At 38.3% G+C, this 21,499-nt stretch overlaps 1 protein-coding gene across 3 annotated transcripts in view; it reads right to left on the bottom strand.

The window, feature by feature from the left end:
* The window catches only part of PHC3 (polyhomeotic homolog 3), a gene marked incomplete at both ends in the record, with an annotated part of 76,239 nt that extends 58,659 nt beyond the window's left edge, over positions 1-17,580 (bottom strand). For 2 of the 3 annotated variants that reach the window (XM_079705017.1, XM_079705018.1), the window contains 3 exons: positions 11,720-11,797; positions 12,925-13,080; positions 17,422-17,580. In XM_079705017.1, coding sequence (XP_079561143.1) covers positions 11,720-11,797; positions 12,925-13,080; positions 17,422-17,565 — 378 coding nt within the window. The remainder of the gene's footprint in view (positions 1-11,719; positions 11,798-12,924; positions 13,081-17,421) is intronic. The other variant, XM_079705016.1, reaches the window with a different exon arrangement.
* Positions 17,581-21,499: the final 3,919 nt, after the last annotated feature.

The following is a 21,499-nucleotide window of genomic DNA, read 5'->3' as shown; positions in this document are numbered from 1 at the left end:
CTTATACAATTATATACAAATATCTGCATGTATGTATATATACATTCCACACATGTGAAAAACATGTTGAGAGAAAGATGTCTGCACTGTATACACACACAATAATGCATACTCATAAATTTGTATCTGATTAGATTTGATATAGAAATATACACATACACACACACACCTGGAAGAACAGTCACCAAAATGCTGAAGGTGAATAATGCCTACTAGGGGTAAAATTTGGGAATGATTTATATTTTCTTTTTCAAAGTTTTTGTCTTTTCTATGTAGATATTAACTTTAGAATCAGAGAGGAAATGATATTTTCCTTTTTTCATATTTACTTCAGTATATTGTTTTGTTTTTATCACATTAAAGCAGCATATAAATTTTCTTGCCTCATTAATCAGTGGGAATTTATGCAATTCAAATATCTAGAAGTGTTAAATATTCTATAGAAATTTCAAATAATAATATCTACCCATGAAGGATATCCTTTTTAAGAGACCACATATTTTTAACAATGAAATGAAATAAAATGCCTACCTATTTATTACAGAAAATCATTATTTCTACCTTCTGCAACACAAGCTGTAAAAACAACAGCAAAACAATCAAACAAAAAACAACTTCACAACCTCCCAATTGTGTTCAGATTTTGACACCCTAAAAAGAAAAGCTGCAATGCAGAAACAATTAAAATATTGGAAATAACTGTCCAGCAACAAAGATAGTTATATAAGACAAACTGCAGCCACACTGTGCACAGTAGCTCAAGTGAGTGAGATAGAAAGCTCTGAAGACACACTGTTAAGTGTAAAAACAAAATGCAGAATACCTACATGTGTTTATAGTGTATTTAAAAAATTGTGTATTAAACACATAGGCACACATTTCTTTATACTATATATGTCCTAAATGCATAGGTGAAGATCTGAAGGGATATCCAGCAAACTGAGAAGACAGAAGGACTGAAGGAGAAAGGAGGCTGAAGGCGACAACACTTTTTTACTTAACCTGTACTATGGGAATATTTTATAAGAATGCAGTAAAACTGCTCATGACCGGACAAATATGCAGGCTACAGTTTTATTTTAAACTGCTATTAAGCTTTGAAATAGGTTTCTAACAATCCTTGAAAACAATGAGTTTTAAAACTTAAAATACCTCCTAATATTAATAATAGAGGATAAGTACCTTGGTTTTAAGCAAGTAATTTTCCCCCAGATAAATTCATAATGAATTCATTTGATATGTAGTTGATATGATTTAGACATTTTTAGAGAAAACTGATCATTTATAAGGTTCTTGATCTAAAAACAATCTCATTGACCTAATATACTAATATTCCTAATATTCCTAAGGGTATACTCTTAGGAAATTTTTTAAGAGAATTACTAGATATAAAGATACATAACATTCAATGCAGGTTTACTTATAATAGCAAAAAAAGGGAAAAATTAAAACTGCCATCAAGAGGAAAATACTTTTTTTTAAAAAAGGTAGAATATTATGTAGCCATTAAAAATCATGTTTATAAAACAATAAATACTGAAGATAATGGTCTGAGCACACCCATTTGCTTCTCCCTCCTACTAAAACCCACTGAAATAGCAGTTAATACAATAACAAAAAAGACTGGGGGAAAAGCAATTATACTCCAATAAAGATGTTAAAAAAAAAAAAAGACTGGGGGAAACAAACATACAAATTTAGATTGTGGGACATTCCGTAAGATAAGTGACCTGAGCTCTTCAAAAAAAGGGGGGGGGGTGGAGGAGATCTTTTTATATTAAAGGAAAATAGGACATCCACATGCATGTGTGATCCTTAATTAAATCCTGGGAAAAGGTATTTTGGAGACTACTGAGGGAATCCAAATATGGGACACATATTAGATAATGTGTTGATATTAAATTTCTTAGGTGTGACATGGTACTGTGGTGACAATCTCCCTCTTGGATAACACATGCTAAGCACTTGGGACTGAAGTGTCATGATGCCTTCAACTTATAAAAATTAAAGGTCAGAAAAACAGTGTAAATAGAGAGGAACTTAACAATTGTTATAGATAGCTACATGAAGGGTACACAAGGGTCAATGCTTACTCTTTGCATTTTTCTGTGGGTTTAAATGTTTTTTCCAAAAAAACCTGGGGGATTAAAAGAACAACATTAAACAAAAAGAAAACACACATACAGCAAAGAGAGAGAGATAAGGGTACCATCTGCATTTCTGTAAGACCTAAAGATGAGATCATACTGAAGGAGAAAACAGAAGGAAGCTCTCTGTAGTCCAGAATACAGGAATAAACAGACCAGAGTGGATTTAGTTAGACTCAGAATTTAGAGGTATGAAAGCAGAAGTAAGAAGTGGGGCTAAAAATTGAAGGATTATCTACAGGTCTGTCTAGAAAACAGACTCACCAGTCATAACCCCACCCCTCTCCCACACAGAACAGGTATCGAGACCTAGGAAGAAAGGACACTTCTCTTTAAAAGTCTAAAAACTGCCACGGAAAAGCTAGGCTTCTAGAGTGGGTACTGGTACCTTGAAGTAAAACCCTCCTTATTCCAAAACTGCTGGCTCACCAGCCTAACAGCCAGCTTCTAACCTGCACACCTTCAATTCTAAACCTGCCAAAGATATATCCTTACCACTGTCATCACCACTGCTATTCCCACATGCAAATACAGAAATCTTAATCGGCCTTTCCACTAAGAAAAGAGGTCTGCTAGGGAACAACCTATCTTCAAAGTAGTGGAAGGAACCCATGTTGATTAATTTATATAATCATTTACTCTTAAATATAAGCAGAAAACCAAGCATTTTAAGGGAAAACTTCTTTTTCTTATAAGAGAAAAACCAGCAGCATGAAAAAAAAGACCAAGATAATTTCTAAGGAACATAAATTATTTAGGAAACAGAAAAAAAAAGTTTTAAAATCTGATAAGTATCACAACAGAGATCTAAAATATTTCAGCCATAACAGAGAAATAGGATTCCAAGGGAAAAGAATAAGAAAATTCTCTTAGAAATTGGAAATACAAAGGCTGAACTAAAATTTTCTTTTAAATGTAAAAAGAAAGGGTTAAAAAAAAAGGGTAAGGAAATATGTCACAACAGAATAAAATGATAAAGACAGAAAATGAGTAAAAACCTAACAGAAGTAAAGGATCAATCCAGAAAGACCAATATCCAACTAAGGAGCTCCAGAAAAAGAGAACAGAGAAAAATAGAAGGAAATAAATTTTTGTTAAAACTTTTTTAGTTTCATACACATGAACACTAAGTTTCACACTAAGAGAGTCCAAAAAGTGTCTGAACTCAATGACATCTAGAGAGCCTCATGAAACTCCACAAAAGCTAAAGAAAACAGGCAAACCTAAAGACTGAAGAGAAAAAGTACCAATTAGTGATAATAAGACAAAATCAGCCTTTTCTTTGGTAATACTAAAACACTGAAAAAATGGTTTCAAGTTTCCTAAGAAAAATCATTTTCAATATAGAATTTACATACAAATAATCATTAAGATATGGGGAGGGAATTTTTAGGCCTACAAAGATTCCAAATTTATTTTCCACGTACCCTTTACAAGCAAGTTATTAGAAGATAACTCCAGTAAAACAAAACTCCTATCACAGTGTCCTTTGACTATTTACATGTCTGTAGACTATATCCACTGTACTCTAAGACCTCTGTTCACTTTGGATTCTTGACACCTAACACCACGCCTGGCACCAAGTAGGCATTCAATAAGGAAATATTGGCACAGATTATCCTCAGGAGTGTGGGAGACTAGCACAGAATCCCATTCAGGAATGAATCCCTGAAACTAAGCTCTGCTATTTCAGGAACATGAGCTCAGGATGAGTCCTCTTCTCTGTAAACTCCACGTATTTTTTAAAGCTCAGCTTAAGTCCCGTACAAAAAGCCTTCTTCAACTACTCCAATCTCCAAAGATCTCTTTTCTGTTCACTCCCATGGAATTTATCACTTGATTATATACTGTTATGTTGGTTACTGTTTGATATGTCTAGGCACAGTTCTTCAAATGTCTATTACTGTCTCTGAGGGAAGGGACTTTGACTCATGTGTACCCCAGGGCAACTAGCACAGTGTGGGACAATAGGTAAACCTGATTAACTGGCTGCCTGCTCATAACTAACAACAAAAGAATCTCATCACTGAGGTCAGGACTTAGGCTCTCTTCTATAATGTAATTTCAGGCAATCAGAAAATATCCTAAAATGATTCTTTGCACTGAAGATAAACCACTTGTGGTACCAAGATAACCAAGAATTAAAAATTAATACGATGTATTTATTACATATTCTAGTTGATGATTATAATTAAACTTCATCTTTCAACAAATATTTATTACACACCTACTATGTGACAGGCTAAGTCCCTGAGAGAATCTTAGATTAACATCTAAACCACTGGTTCTCAAAATTTTTTTTTTAATAGAACCCTTTCTTCACACACCGTCTTATTCAGAACTCCCAGATTCAAAGAGATCACAGAACTGTTCTGTCTAAAGTTTAAGGTAAGGGGGCTTCCCTGGTGGCACAGTGGTTAAGAATCCACCTGCCAATGCAGGGGACACGGGTTCCATCCCTGGTCCGGGAGGATGCCACATGCTGCGGAGCAGCTAAGCCCATGCACCACAACTACTGAAGCCCCCGCGCCTAGAGCCCATGCTCCACAACAAGAGAAGCCACCGCAATGAGAAGCCCGAGCACCGCAACGAAGAGTAGCCCCCACTCGCCACAACTAGAGAAAGCCCAAGTGCAGCAACAAAGACCCAATGCAGCCAATAATAAAAATTTTTTAAATAAATAAATAAAGTTTAAGGTAAGGCTCAGAGCCCTATCTATCTTAGTCTGCTCAGGCTGCCATAACAAGGTGCCACAGAGTGGGTAGCTCAAATAACAGAAATTTATTTCCCACAGTTCTAGAGGCTAGGAAGTCCAGGACCAAGGTGCCAGCCAATTCAGTTTCTGGTGCAAGCTCTCTGCTGGCTTGCAGATGGCCACCTTCTTACCTCTCAGTAGACAGAGGGAGATCTCTGGTGTCTCTCCTCTGGTAAAGCCACCAGGTCTACTGGATCAGAGCTCCACACTTAGGACCTCTTTTAACCTTAACCACCTCCTTAAAGGCCCTGTTCCTAATATAGTCACACGCGGGTTTAAGGCTTCAACATACGAATTTGGGAGGGATGCAATTTAGTGCATAGCACCATCTATTGAAACTTCTCCTTGATCTAGATCCAGGGACACATGGATGAAAAGACTAAAAACCATCTAATTAGACAACTTAATTTTACATAAAAGAAAACTGGGGTGTAAGGAGGTTAAATGACTTGCCCTAAGTCACACCACCAGTCAGTCACAGAACTAAGACCAGAAGCCAGGTCTCTTATGTCCTCCTTTCTACCAAACTTTCTCTCATAATATTCTACAATTGGTAGTAAAGTCACCATGTACTCTTCTGACTTGAATTGTCAATGAGATGCACAAGACATCACTAATCACCAGACCTGCCACATGAACTCCAAACTCATATATCCAATGTCTACTCAGCATCTATAGGTGGGTGTCTAACATACGTCGTGTTGAAAACCAAACTCCTGATTTTCTTCTCCAACACCTGCTTTAGCAGATTCTTCCAGGTGTTCAGGCCAAAATACTACAGTTATCGGTGACTCTACCTTTCCTCACATCTTTTATTCAATCCCTCAGCACATACTGTTAGGTCTATTTTCACAACATCCAAATTTCTTCTTCTGGCCACACCATGAGGCACGTGGGAATCTTAGTTTCCCAACCAGCGATCGAACCCATGCCCCCTGCATTGGGAGCGCAGAGTTTTAACCACTGGACTGCCAGGGAAGTCCCCAAACATCCAAATTTCTATAATAAAATATTGGAGAAAAAAAAAATTCAGAATCTGGCTAACTACTTTTTACCACATCTACTGTCACCATCAGGGTCCAAGCCCCCAGTATCTCTCTCTTGGATTATTACAGGAACCACTTAACTGGTCTCCCTGCTTCTATAACTGCCCCCTAGAACTTACTCTCGACATTGTAGCTAAGTTAAACCCTGTGTGAGATCATGTCACATCCCTACTAAAACAGCTTTCCAGTAGCTTCCCAACTCATGCAGAGTAAAACCCAAGGGTTTAATAATCTCCTCGTGATTAGATTACAATTACCTCTCTAAAGTCATCTCTAAACATACTCCCACTCTCTCATTCCACTCCAGCCACACTACCCTCCTTTCTGTTCCTTAAGCATGTTTGCCTCCCTCACCCTCCTTCAAATGCCATTTTTATTAGCAATGCTTTCCCTTACCACACTAATTAAAAGAGCAAATTCCCTCATCCCATTCCCCTTCCTTGCTTTATTTTTCTCTATAAAACTTACCACCATCTGACATATTATATACTAGTTTACCTATTATCTGTCTATCCCTAGCTCCATAAAGACAAGAGGTTTTATCTGCTGTGTTGTTATTTTCCCAGCACCTAGAATGGTGTTTAAATGCTCAATAAATATTTGTTGAATAAATGAGTGAATGTATGAATGAATAAAGTCATAAAACTTACTGGGCTTCAAAAGCTCATCTTGGGACTTTCCTGGTGGTCCAGCGTTTAAGACTCTGCACTCCCAAGCAGCAGGAACGGGTTCAATCCCTCGTGGGGTAACTAAGTTCCCACATGCCGTGCCCCCCCCCAAAAAAAAGAAAGAAAGAAAGCTCATTTTGTCTGACACCAGAGCCAGAAAGCTATCAAAAATAAGGTTTTTCCTTCTTGACAGAATAGTACAGTGAATTAAAGTCAAAACATCTGGGATTAATGTAGATTCTAGGGCCAAAAAACAGCAAAGAAAGGAAAAGGGAATGAGATACAAACAGCCCTTGAGTCATTTATAGACCTATGACTGCAATTTCTAGCCACATAATCCTTTCCAGCTGAAAACGCCAAAGACTTAGAAGAGAAAGATATAGAATGATCGCTTACATTAAAACAAATAAAATTAACCATAGGCCTATCTATTTACATTTATGTATAGAAATGTACAGTAATAAGATAGGAAAACTTCACATAAAACTTTGTCAGGGCAAAAGGGACTACTGAAATGGGATGTCACTTTTACTCTATATTGTCTATACTGTCAGTATCTTAGACAACAAGAGAATATTCATGTTTTATTTAGACAAAATGAAGCTCTTCAACCTACTTCCTCAAAGATAACCACTGATTAAGTTTGTTGTGCATTACCGATTTTCTTCCTACATAACCAGACAGATATATAGATATAAATTTTAAAAAATAAGTTAAATGATAGGAATTGTTTCCAGGAAAGTGGCATAGACATACTTTTCCTTACTCCTCCCCCTAAGTATAACTAAAAATCCCGAATGTTACATATAAAATAAACGTAAGAGGATCCTAAAAGGTGGAGAAAAGCAGACTCCAGGACCCAGTGAATGATGTGGTTGCAAGCTCCCTGGGTTTCCTTTTTAAATCTCATATAACCCAAACATAAAGGTGAACAAGTCAGTAACCCAGAAACAGCAATGCGTACAGACGAAAAAAAAAAAAAGCTCCAATGGGCTGCTCTTTCTAGCCAAGGATCAGAAAAGGGACAGCCTAGCAACACAGAAAACTTTTAGGCAATAATTGCTCTACTCCAGCCAAACACCACAGCAAACACTATGGCCCTAGCCACATCCACATTAGCAAAGACCTAGGCTTCTACCCTCGCCAGGCTGTAATGAGGCACCCGGATCTCACAAATCCTTCCAACAGGTTAGTGTCAGAGAAGGCCAGGTAGAGAGCCAAGACTTTCATACCAGCCAAGCAGTAAAAGATCACGAACAACAAACCACGCCATCCCTGTAGTATCAGTGGAGACCACGTGGGGAGCAGTAACGCAGCATTCCTATCCCTCCTAGCCAGAGATACCTCAGTAGAGGCCTAGTGAGCCAGAATTCATGCTCACTTAGCAATTACAAGGAGCATCCCTCAGGTATCAATGGAAACCAAATGGGGAACCTGGACTTCTACCCCCAAGTGGCAGTAAGGATGTGGCAAACGCTCTCTTTCAGAAGCAGCCAAAACAGAAAATTTAAATAAGATTCACAATCTCATAATGTAATACGCAGTATGTCCAGGTTTCAATCAAAAATCATTCATTGTACCAAGAACCAGAAAGACCTCAAGCTGAATGAAAAAGACAATCAATAAATAGATGCCAACACCAAGATGAAAGAAGTATTTTAATTATCTGACAAAGATTTTAAAGCAATAGTCATAAAAATGCTTTGAACAAGCAATTATGAGCCCACTTGAAACAAATGAAAACATAAACTCTCAGCAAAAGAAACAGAAGATACAAAGAAAAACCAAATGGCAATTTTAGAACTGAAAAATAGAATAACCTATTAAATAAGTTAAATGAGATGATATATTCTTGCTTTTTTCACCTAATAACTAATGAAAACCTAAGTCTCTTTATATACATACATATAACATTTTTAAGCAGCTATAGTATTTCACTGTATGAATTAACTATCTTTTAACTAATCCTCAATTAGTGAACATTTGTATTGTTTATAATTTTCCACCACTACAAACCATGCATATTTGCATAATTATCTATATCATAATTATCTCATATTTAGTCAATGACATCACTAAAAATTAGACTGCTATGTGAAAAGGCACGCAGAGTTTAAATTTTCATACACACTGCCAAATAACCCTCCAGAAAAGCTGTACCAGTTATTATACATTCCCACCAATAGTGTATGAGTGTACCATACTTGCCAACAACTGTTACTGTCTCAATGTTTTTCCCTGTTTTCTAATTTGACAAGTGAAAATAGAACATTATTGCTGTTTTTACATACATTTCTTTATTACTAATATGGTTAATATATTTTCATGTGTTTAAAAGCTAAAAGTAGTCTTTCTTTTGAAAATTACCAATGCAGGTCTTTTGTGTATTCTCATTGTTTATCTTACTAATATAACAGAGCCCTTGGTATTTTACAAATATAAGCTGGGTGACATACATGGTGCAAATACATTTTCAACCATTTTGCTCATTTTTAATTTTGTTGATTTTTTTTTGCATAAGAATTTTTAACTGGTTTAGATTTCATTTTAGCAAATCAAATTTAAAGACTAAATCTTAGTCCCACTAAGTTGAAGTACAAAGACATCAACCTAAAGACTCGGTCCCAACTAGTTTTAGAGACAATCAATCATACACACACACACACACACACACACACCAAAAACAAAAAAAACCACCACTCTCACTACTGCTAAGAGTCTAGAATTAGCCCTTCTGTTCTCATGACAGTAAACAAGAGGATGCTGGCACCACTAATTACCTATACATTCAATTAACAATGGTCTCCTCCACATACACAGTTTCCCCAGATGTATGATTGGACTTCTTACTTCGTTTTTTAAAATACAATATTCCATTTCCCCGTTGGCATTCCACTCCGACTCTGAACCCCAACCTATCTGGCTGGTGACTTGACAACCTACCTTGGAGCCCTCTTATCTACTGGAGGCTGGACCCTTCCCTCATGTCATTCACTGTTATCGGAAACCTATTTCAAAATAACCAAAACTCTGAAAACCAGCAGACTGCCACCTGACTGCTCACTATTACCACTACCTAGAGATTTCTGCTACCATGCTCTGCCCCTGTTTTGGAGACTTGACCTAAATTTACTAAGCTACCTTGAGTATCATAATTTGGACTGCAAGTCCACTCACTTGATCTACTGCTCAGCTGGGATAGAAAACAAAACAAATGCTATGCATTATTCCCTTGTTTTTTCTAGACATCTATTCTCCCTACTTCTTTTCCCCCACCAGCCAGTCACAGGTTCTGGCATTCTTCATCATACAAGGCTACCTGGTTTATGACAAGCAGCACTAGCAATTTCATAAAAAATAAGCACAATCACTGGAACTGTGATTGTAAAAGTCACATACATAAAATCATAATGAAACAAAAATGGTTTAAAAGGATACCTTTTAATAATGTGAAGGGAAAAAATTCAGACCACATATCTCTATACATATATACCCTAATGCCATTCCAATACTTCACAGAATAAAGAATTTATCTATAATTTTTTTAGCCAGTTTACCAGTCCTTTCCATAACTACCAATGTATTAGTTAACGATATTATCTGACATCAATATCAGTAACTATAGCATTAATGCTTAGGGCTAAATTACATTACTTAAATTTTTCATTTTCTTCAGTCTAACATTTTCAAGTCGTTAAGTAATTTCTTTCTTAACTAATTTTATTCACATGCCAGGATACTTCCATGCTAAAATGTAATTTTTTAATTAAAAATATCAGCTCAATAGCCCAAAAACAACTGTACGCTCATCATACATGTACTTAGTAAAGATCACAACCTTAGCTAAAGAAATACAGCACAAGTTCATCTTCAATTCCTCAGCAATCTATAAACTATACTCCATTGGAGTCAATTTTACAAAGCTTCAAAGTATTACCATCCTGGATCAGGAAAAAACATCTAAAGAGGATGTTATTAGGTTAACTCAACGGTTCTCAACAAGGGGCAATTTGGCCCCTCAGGAAACATCTGGCAGTGCCTGCAGACATTTTTGGCTGTCACACTGGGGAAAGGAGGGCATAGCCTACTGGTATCTAAGCTAGGCATGCTGCTTAATGTCCTATAACGCACAGGATAGCCCCCTACAAGAATTATCTGGTCCATAATATCTATAGTGATGAGGCCGAGAAATACGGGACAACTGATGAAATCTGTATATGAACGGCACTGCATCAATGCTAAATTTCCTGAATTCGATCCACTTCATGTGGCTTCATAAAAAAATGACTTTGTTCCTAGGAAGTACATATCAAAGTTATTTAGGAGTAAAGGAACATGTCTCACCCACAAATGGTTCAGAAAAAGGTAATTGTATATATGGAGATAGAAAGAATGCATGATAAAGCAATGAGCCAAAATGCTAACAACTGGTGAATCTGAGTAAAGGGTATACAGAAATTTATTTTATTATTCTTGCAATTTGAAATTATATCAAAATAAAAAGTTAAACAAGTATTACCACACCTGTAAATTTCTTTTAACTGGGATACTCTGCACAATTTCCCAGTATATATGTGCAATATAACAAATCACCTTTCTTTTACTCCTTTCTCAAAATAAATAACACTATCTGGAATGGATACTTGTAAATTTGACCCACATAACTCAAGTAAGCATAAACTGAAAAGTAAAATTTCTAAAACGTGAATTGCACAGAAAGAGCTAGAAACATTTAGATGTCTACCAAGGACATGACATTCTTTACTATATCACAGTAAAAGTATGACCTAATTCCTTGAATTATGTATTTCATGCTTTCAATGCACACTGAAAACTGCAACCATTCAGAATCACAGAAGATGTGAACACAGTGAGTGGGAAAACATACATAAGAAATAATACAAAAACTTTTTTAAGACTCAGATTTTCAGAAGTTTGACATTAGTTCCAAATTCTTGAAATGTATCATTCTTGTTTCTAGACATTCGTTATTTCAATAATATTCAACAGATAAACAATAACAGTTTTGTAAATATTAACAGTTCAGTTCTGGAAAGCAATAATTTATAATTTTAAAACCAGGAAAAAATTTCGGGCACTTACAGATGTCTGGGACATACTTGACTGCTGTGTGACACTTCCTGTGGGGGATGTAGGTGGTCTTCCACTGGACAAACTTGCCTAAAATAATAAAATCTTTATAATATGTCTATAAAAGCCTGAAGTTAAAAACTTTCTGGTACCAGGATACCATAAAACCACAATAAAAGTCAAAACATCTATTTTACAGTTATTTTACAGTCAACATGGATTAAGCTTTAGCCAAACAGATTAAGAAAAAAAGAAAACACTGAACAGTGAAAACAGAAGACCCAAAGGCTAATCTTATTTTAATAGCCGCAGTCATTGTCAGTTTTACTCTACAGGTCTCAGTCTTCTTTGAAGTGAAATCACTACTCCAATGTTATGAAAAAGAAATTGGAGCTATATCAAGTACCAGTGGGTTTCGGTTTCCTTACTCGTATCATGTACACGACGCTATTTAAAATTACACTACCGAGAAGAAGTAACAGCTGGGGATGTGTTTATAACAGAAATAAACCTTTTTTTCAGGTTCAGTCAACTGAGATTCTCCTCTGGTGAGGACATTTAAGATTAAATCTCACACACAGTTTAATTTAAATAAACAGTGCAATAATAATGAAGATCTTTTTAAAAACATAAGCATTTAATCATAAAATCATCCTGTTAGCAGTAGTAATCATATGAGTGGATTTTAGAAAAGTGTACATACATATTTTTATACAGAACATTCCTGGAGGGATACATATTAAACTGTTAGTGGCCACCTCTGAAGAGTGGAAAATAGCAGGGGATATGGAAAAGGAATACCTCTATACTTCACCTCTTATGGTCAATTTTATACTGTTTGTTTTTTTTTAATGAGTGTAAATTACTTATGTAATTTAAAGAACCTTTTTTGTTAAAATGTAGATAAGATTCATGTAACCCTAATTATTCACTGTTGTACCTAAAATTTTACACACAAAACCATGACATTAGTATAACATTTCTGCAATGTAGATAAAAAGCAGAGGGACAAAAGTTAGCAATAGAGTAACACATAAAACACATTCATTTGTTTTTAAACTAACCTAAATTTGGCAGCCTATTATATTTCCTTAAGAAAAAATAATCACAGGACACCTGAAAACTCTAAAATAATACCCAACATATTTATTTTCAGGAATTATCTGCAGGTCATATCAACTTTGGCCTCATAAGTTCTTAATTCATTTCCGTCTCACCTGAACAGCAGCAAGGCTCTGAAGCTGGGAGCTGCTTAAGTGCTGCTGCTGGAGAGCTGCTGTGTGCAGCATTAAGTGCTGTTGCTGGGCGGCATACATTTGCTGTAGATACTGAGCAGCTGAGCTGGGAGGGCGGTGCAATGCCTGTTGAATTACCTGTGATAAGTCAATTGAACCAATGTCAAACCATAATCTTAACCATAAAATAAAGTATTAAAAAAGCAGCAGTTTAAAATTTCACTACTTTAAGAGAATGGACTTGAGGACACAGGGAGGAGGAAGGGTAAGCTGGGACCAAGTGAGAGAGTAACACTGACATATACACACTACCAAATGTAAAACAGATAGCTAGTGGGAAGCAGCGCATAGCACAGGGAGATCAGCTCGATGCTTTGTGACCACCCAGAGGGATGGGATAGAGAGGGTGGGAGGGAGACGCAAGAGGGAGGGGATATGGAGATATATGTATACATATAGCCGATTCACTTTGTTACACAGCAGAAACTAACACAACATTGTGAAGCAATTATACTCCAATAAAGATGTTAAAAAGGGCTTCCCTGGTGGCGCAGTGGTTGAGAATCTGCCTGCCAATGCAGGGGACACGGGTTCGAGCCCTGGTCTGGGAAGATCCCACATGCCATGGAGCAACTAGGCCCGTGAGCCACAACTACTGAGCCTGTGCGTCTGGAGCCTGTGCCCCGCAACAAGATAGGCCGTGATAGTGAGAGGCCCACGCACTGCAATGAAGAGTGGCCCCCGCTTCCCACAACTAGAGAAAGCCCTCGCACAGAAACGAAGACCCAACACAGCCAAAAAAAAAAAAAAGTATAGCATTGTCTAGAGTCTGTGCATGTACTTAAAAAAAAAAAAGATGTTAAAAAATAAACTAAAATAAAATTTCACTACTTTAATATTCAATGTCATCAAACTTATTAACATAGTTCTCTCCTAGTTACATATCACTAGGATCCACTAATCTGTACAAATTAAAGTTACCCAGTAGAGGCAATTCACAAAAGGAGAAAGTGCTAAGTAAGCATTTGAAAAGATCTTCAATCTCACTAGTAGTCAAAACTTACAAATTAAGACACTATTTTCCAACTTTCCAATGGATAAAAATTTAAAAGACTACTACTACTACTGAAGAAACAGATACTCTCATACACTGTTAGTAAGAATGTAAATTGGTAAAACCATTTTGAATAAAACTTGGTAGAATTTGCAGCTTGCGTAGAGAGGATATATATACCCTGCAAGCATTACTAGTATCAATGTAGATCAGTGCCATCCAATACAGCAGCCACGAATCTACTGAGCACTTACAAGGTGGCTAGTGCAACTAAGGAACTAAGTTTTTAATTTTACTGAATTTTAATTATAATTTAAATATAAAATAGCCACATGCAGCTAGCAGCTACTATATTGAACAGAGCAGATATATCTATTAACAAAAAAAATCCCCAAATATATCATTAGGTGAAATAGCAGGTTACTAAATAGTGTATAGAGTAAGATACCATTTATATTAAAATATTTTAAAGAATATTCAGGAAAACAGTAAAAGACTACTGATGGGTAGCTAGATTAGAAGTGATTTTTACCTTCTCATTTGTATTTTTCTTTAAATGTCTGAAAATACTTAGTTCATTATATTAATAACCACTTAAAATTATAAAGCTATTTTTTTAGAAAATTACTAAATAATCACTTTTTTAAATGTTTTTAAATGTTTAAATGTCAGATTCAACTGTTTCAAAACAGAATAAAACTGTTCTTTCTAAAAAAAAATTCCTGAAAAAGTGTTAATGACTGTGACTATCTATAAGTAAAATGAAAACTATGAACCTGAACTTCATAAATCGATAAATGTAGAAAAGCAAGTATTCTAATAAGAGGAAAATCCTTTATCTGTCCAAATGGTAAGTTAGATTATACCAGTACTCTGTAAACACATCCTAAAGTCACATCATGCCCATGATGACTCTGAAACAGCACCCTAAATCTCAGCATCAAACCAGAGTTTTCAAAGAGCTAAGGGAGTAATAGAGCCATAATCCTACAGCTTGAGCTTCTGAGTCAGAACACCTTTACCACAAAGCTATCTCTTTATCCAAATCCCAAGAAAACATATTTCCTTGTGTTTTTTACCTTCATGTGTTCATATCTCAATTCCCCAACAAAAGACTGATATACTGGGCTTCCCTGGTGGCGCAGTGGTTGAGAGTCCGCCTGCTGATGCAGGGGAGACGGGTTCATTCCCCGGTCCGGGAAGATTCCACAGGCCGTGGAGCGGCTGGGCCCGTGAGCCATGGCCGCTGAGCCTGCGCATCCGGAGCCTGTGCTCCGCAACGGGAGAGGCCACAACAGAGAGAGGCCCGCGTACCGCAGGAAAAAAAAAGACTGCTATACCTACTGCAGACTCCTGTCACAAAACCAATGTAGGCTTCTGACACCTAGTTTCAGGGGACTATAGATCTGCATTGTGATTTAGAATCACAACAACATGTCTTTTTCGTCAGGTAAATCTATATATGTTCTTCTAATTCTATAACAAAATTCTAAAATTAAACTGAAATAAAAAATGAATAACCTATTTGGCACATATTTCTGTCAGAGTATAGTAATTTTTTTCTGTTGTCAGCACAGTCTTTCATTACGATTCAATACTATACTCATGGGAGAGAGACTCTTTAAATGCAAGTTAAAGATATAGCACATTGTTCTTATTTTGTTCCTCTAAAGGAGCAAGGAAGGGGAAGAGGATTCTCAGGACTGAAAAAGAAAGCTGAAAGGTACTGAAGAACTACTTAGGTAGTTCAGTAAATATTGATTTGATTACATTTTAAGGGAAGCAATTCTATGATCTCATAAGAATTAGAGTTAGTGCTATTTGTGAGATATATCTATATCTACACATCTTCAATAACTTTTTTTTTAATTAACACATCCAGCTTAGGTAAAGCTAGAGAACAAAATGGCATTTAAAATGTCACATCATCTGTATGCTCAAGCTCTAGATACTCTTCCCTATATCCCTTGCCTCAGAGAAAGGTGAAAAACATTAAAAACACACTCTCCATTCCAGTTTGAATTTTTACTGAACTGACTGGGTCTCCAACAATTCTGATGCTACTCCACAGTAACTTCAGAATCCTAAGCCACAGAACAGCTAAATAGCCAGTATACTGGGATCTCCACTCTAGAAAAATGTATCGGAGATGACTGCATCACAAACAGGTAAGTTTTTTTTCAGGGTGGAGTGCAATTATGCAGATTTGAGAGAGAAAACAGGTATAATGGAAAAAATAAGAACTCACGGAATGGTTAAGGGCACAACTCAACATCTTTTTTTTTTTTTTTTTTTTTTTTTTGTGGGGTTGCGACGGGTCTTAGCCATGGCATGCAGGATCTTCACTGCGGCATGCAGACCTCTTAGTCACGGCATGTATGTGGGATCTAGTTCCCCGACCAGGGGTCGAAGCTGGGCCCCCTGCATTGGGAGCACGGAGTCTTACCCACTGGACACCAGCGAAGCCCCAAGGGCACAACTCTAAAGCTACAGTACCAACTAGTTATGTGAGTTTAGGAAAGTTATTTAGCCAATTTACAACATCAGTTTTCCCATCTGTTAAATGGAGAAAATCCATGTAAAGAATTTATCAAATGCTTGGCACATAGCAAGTATTCAATAAATATTAGCTATTATGGTTTACTGAGTATATATAATGTGCCCCACACAATTCTAGATGCTTCCTTTAATCCTCATAACTAACTAAGCAGGTGGTCTCATCCTCATTTTTCAGTTTCCTGAGGCTCAAGGAGATTATGCCTCTCACCCAAGGCTACATATCTACTAATGATAAAGAAAATGGAATTCAAAGAGCACATCAGATTGCAATGCCCATGCCCCTTTCATGCTATACCATATAGCCTCAACCTCCATTATTATAAAGGTTAACCAGGTAAATTTTATTTTCCCAACTAAGCGAAGAGCCTAAGACTTTTCCTAATTAAATACTCCCTTCCTCCTCTGCCCCTTAGAGCTCTTAAATGGATCCTCCTGTTTAGGGTTCTTAGGCCACTTGGGTTTAAAATGAACCTCTTAACATATCTACAGAGCTGAATAGATCTGAATAGATCCTAAGTCCATATTTTGGGTTCAAATGTAAAATAATCAGAAAAACCTAGAGCCATTCTTCATGTTGGGGCTCTTGGTTGAGTTTCTCAATGTTGTAGCAGTACCTAGAGACCTTCCAATTATAATTTTCCCAACATATTGTTTTATAAGCTACACGCTGACAAATGTAGGCCCTCTCAATAGAATGATTATTCAATAACTCTGTTGGTTGTTCCAAACATGAACAATTCTAACTGTACTCATTTAGAGGGTATCATGTAACTCATTTGAGGACATGAAACAATAGATTCATCTGGCTTAAGCGAAAAGTAATGACATCCTCAGTCTTAGACTACGCATCATGGTAACTGAAATACCTGTACAGCATGTCGGTCTGAGCCACTATAGACAGAGATCTGTGGTTGCTGCATTCGAGAGGAGGAAGTGGTGATGGTGGTCGTGGTAGTGCTACTGGTTGTTGTCGATACCGAAGATGTTCCAGGGTTTGGTTCACTATCCATAGCTGTACTGTGGTCCTTAAACCTAGCAGATAACACAAAGGATTTATATTGGCAAAAGCATTATCTTATGGTGTTTAAAGAATAATATTCCAAGAAATAATCAGCAACAGTCTAAATTTCTAAGAAGGCCCTCATTAAATACAGAGAGCACACAGTCTCCATAAACACGTGCCAGGGAAAAACACTTCACAAATATATAGCATATTTAATGGTTCATACCTACTAAATTTGAATTCAAATGACTCAGGATATGTAACTCAGATACAGCCTGGCCTAAAGTTTACCTTTTTATTGTTGAAGGAAGATGAGTGTTTTGAAACTAAAACAGGTGATGACGGAATACTTAACTACCTAGGAAAATTAAAACTGAAGCAATGTCAGAGTATTAAAATATTTCTTTAGGGCTTCCCTGGTGGCGCAGTGGTTGAGAGTCCGCCTGCCGATGCAGGGGACGCGGGTTCGTGCCCCAGTCTAGGAGGATCCCACATGCCGCGGAGCGGCTGGGCCCGTGAGCCATGGCTGCTGAGCCTGCGCAACGGGAGAGGCCACAACAGTGAGAGGCCCGCGTACCGCAAAAAATAAAATAAAATAATAAAAAATAATAAAAAATAAAAATAAGCTCTCTTAGAAAATAATTTATTAACGCACACTGCTTTCCCTCTAATTATTCTACAACGTTGTTCTCACTACATGTAATAACCGAGTAATACTCATAAGCAGATTACTCTGACTGGGTAAATAAGAGAAGCAGCTGAAAACAATTTCCCGACTTCCTTACAAAAATCTCTTTTTCACAAATAATAGCTCCAAATTTTGAAAACAGCATAATTGTGTCACTTTCCTCATGTACGGACAGTAAAGTGCAGCTATGTACCACACTGATTTTTTTCCCTACAATATTACAAACTCATTTCACTGCTGTGGTACAAAATTCCACTAAATACGTAATCTGTATTTTAACAAATTCAAACAACATATTAAGTCAATTCTGAGGGGCTTAATATTGTTAGAAACGAGAACTACAGTATTTTTTTGAAGGGTCAGAAATGCACCACAATGGTGAAAAGCACACTTGAGAATATACTGGCTTTATCTGCTTTTCTTATCAGTCTTTTCTTCTGAGAGACAAAACCTGACCCACCTCATAGGAGCAGCATTGACAAGAATGTAACAAGAACACTTTATACTTCACGAAAAGACAAAGGAATTTGTTACTAACTGTGTATGCACGCACTATTCCCATACGGTGTCCTTTTATGTACAAATTTTCTTTGTTCTTTATATCATGTATGTAAATAGTATTTATGTGCTCTTTCAGGAATCAAATGGTTAAAAAAATCCCGATTTAATAAGAGGAAAAGTGAAAGGAAAAAAGTGGGGGGGGAGCTGACCCTTACTAATTATTTTGATCAGTAAATGACACATTTTTATGCTTCGCTGAGTTTTTTTTTTGCGGGGGGAGGGCGGTTTGTAGTTTTGCAAACTGCCTTCCAATCATCAAATCACAGCATCATACGGTAACTGTTCAACAGCATACAGACATAGCGGTAGATGAACTTTTTACCAAATTACTACCTGTCATAGCACTTCTGAACCACGTACCAAAGATATGCAAAACGCCAGCTTAAATTCTGGTCCTTTTACAGTGCTATTCTGCTCAGCCATGTGCCCAACCTCAAACCCTACGGTAAGCAGTTCAGGAACTAAATATGGTCACAGAGAATCCAAATGCGAGACACACGTCTAAACATCGGTGGGTAGAACTGGCCAAACCACTGCACTGCATTTGGAGACCTGGCACAAAAGAACAATTTTGGTAACTCCGCCGTCTACGCACAGTTTTGCCTGCAAAATGCAAACGGCAGTGCTGCTGCACCAGCGGCCTACCCAGGAAACACTAAGTTTGAGTCGCTAACTAAGCATACCATCACACCGCCACACAGGAATGTGGCCCTCTAGGGCGGCATCAACACTGCAGCCAGAGACCCGAAGGAAAGGGAGATCTTTCCTTGCAGGGTGTTTTCAGCCTCGTCAGACTCGCACCAGCCCCCGCCGCTGCAAGGCCGGCGCTGCGACACCTCCTGCAAGCCTCCCGGGGGAGGGCGGTGAGCAGCCCCACGTCTCGCGTTCTCCCACTGAGAAGCAGTGGGGTGGCGCTGGGCGGGGTGGGGGGGGGAAGGAGGCGAGCGCGAAGGAGGCCTGGCAGTGCCCGCCCAGCCCTACCCAGCCTCTGCGGGCCCCGGGCGAGGCGGCCGTCACAAGGCTGCCCGCGGGGCCCACTTGCAGGGATGACAGCGCCTGAGGGGCCCAGTCGGGCTCATCTTCCGGAAGATTCCTACGGTCGGGGTCCGAGGGACGACCCTGCGCACAGGGCCCCGCAGATCCGGGGACAGACGGCGGAAGGGGCGCTCCCGCCGGGAGGTAACTGGACCCTTACAGTTCTCCTCCGTCTCCCCACAAGGGCCAAGCGGGCTCCTCCACGATAAGAAAGCTCTCACGTCCCCCTTTCCCCGCACTGCCCGCGAAAGAGCCCTGAGCTCAAGGGGACGTGTCGCTGCCCCCCACTCGCCCCCCGGTTACGACATTAGTCACCAGCAAGGAACTCACTCCGCTTCCGCCATCTTCTCTCCTCCATCACTACCATGGGCTGCGCATGCGCCCCCCGGCGGCGACGGCGGCGGCGAGAGAGGGGGCGGGGTCGTCTAGCCTCGGGCCCCCGAGGTCACGTGGGGTCCTCGTCTTCCAATCCCCCCTCCCAGTTCAAGCCTTGCTTGCTGTGGAAAATGACCAGGTTTCCAGTTTAGATACCAGTGTCTCACCTTCCCTCGCGCTCGCTTTCTCTTGCCTAGGGTCTTCTTCCTCTTGGGGAGGGAGTCTGTAACCAAGATATGAAAAGTTCTGATTAGACTGTTAAAATTTTTAAGAACATCTAAAATATATCAAAGCCTATGTGAACTGCAAACAGTGAGATGAAAGAGAATACCACGAGGATTGGATGATGAGGCGTCAGAGTGAAAGGAAATGCCATGGTAGCTGCAGGGTTTGTTACCTGGGGCGCATGGCAGTTTGGGGATGGAACCGGCAATTCCTCTCTTGGGCTCAAAGATGGTGTTCTAGATCCCCATAAGGTGGACGGTTAAGGAATCATCATTATTACCCTATGAATATCATTCATGTGTTTGACATAAATTTATTGAGTGGTTAGTACAGATTGCAGACTTGCATACCGCAGGGAACAAGCAGGAATGGCCACAAGTTTGCTAATGTAATTTACTATATTCTACGCATATGGCAACTAATCTGAAGCAGGATGAGACAAACATGCAAATTTGAGTGAAACAAGTCCCTGTCTTCCAACAAATCTTAATCTGGAGAGTGAAGTGGGTTTTACACAGATAGCCACACATTCTAAGTGATCTGACACAGATCCATCAAGCGCTTTGGCAACCTTAAGTTCAACGAATAATAAATCTTTACTGTCCTTCACCAAAAACAGCATACTGATCACAAACAGTGCCTTCTTTTTCCACTTTTTAAGATGGTGGAGTCGCATTTCAAGAACTGAGAAATGAATTAGTGATATAAATTCATCGCAAAGTGTAATATGGTCTAATGAAAAGTATACTTAATCTTATAAATCCTGTGATGTCCTTAGGGAAGGTAAGAGACCACTGCCTATGTAAGGTAAATTGTCCTTTACCACTTCTCCCTGTATGATAACATTGTTTCTTTACCTTATTTTCTTATCTAAAGCAGTGCCCTTCCTCCTACTCCTAGGAGACCTCACTGAGAAAGCCCCCTTTGAAAAGTCCCTGTAGATGCTTAAAAATTAGATATTACTACCTTTTCTTTCTTTTCTGAGCTGCTCATACGATGCTATTTTCATTTAACTCTCAAGAATCAACTGTTGGGACTTCCTTGGTGGCCCAGTGGT

The sequence above is a fragment of the Hyperoodon ampullatus genome (assembly GCF_949752795.1).
Source record: "Hyperoodon ampullatus genome assembly, chromosome: 5".
Classification (NCBI taxonomy): domain Eukaryota; kingdom Metazoa; phylum Chordata; class Mammalia; order Artiodactyla; family Ziphiidae; genus Hyperoodon; species Hyperoodon ampullatus.
The sequence above is the reverse complement of the archived record's forward strand: the minus strand, read 5'-3'. Positions and strand labels throughout refer to the sequence as shown.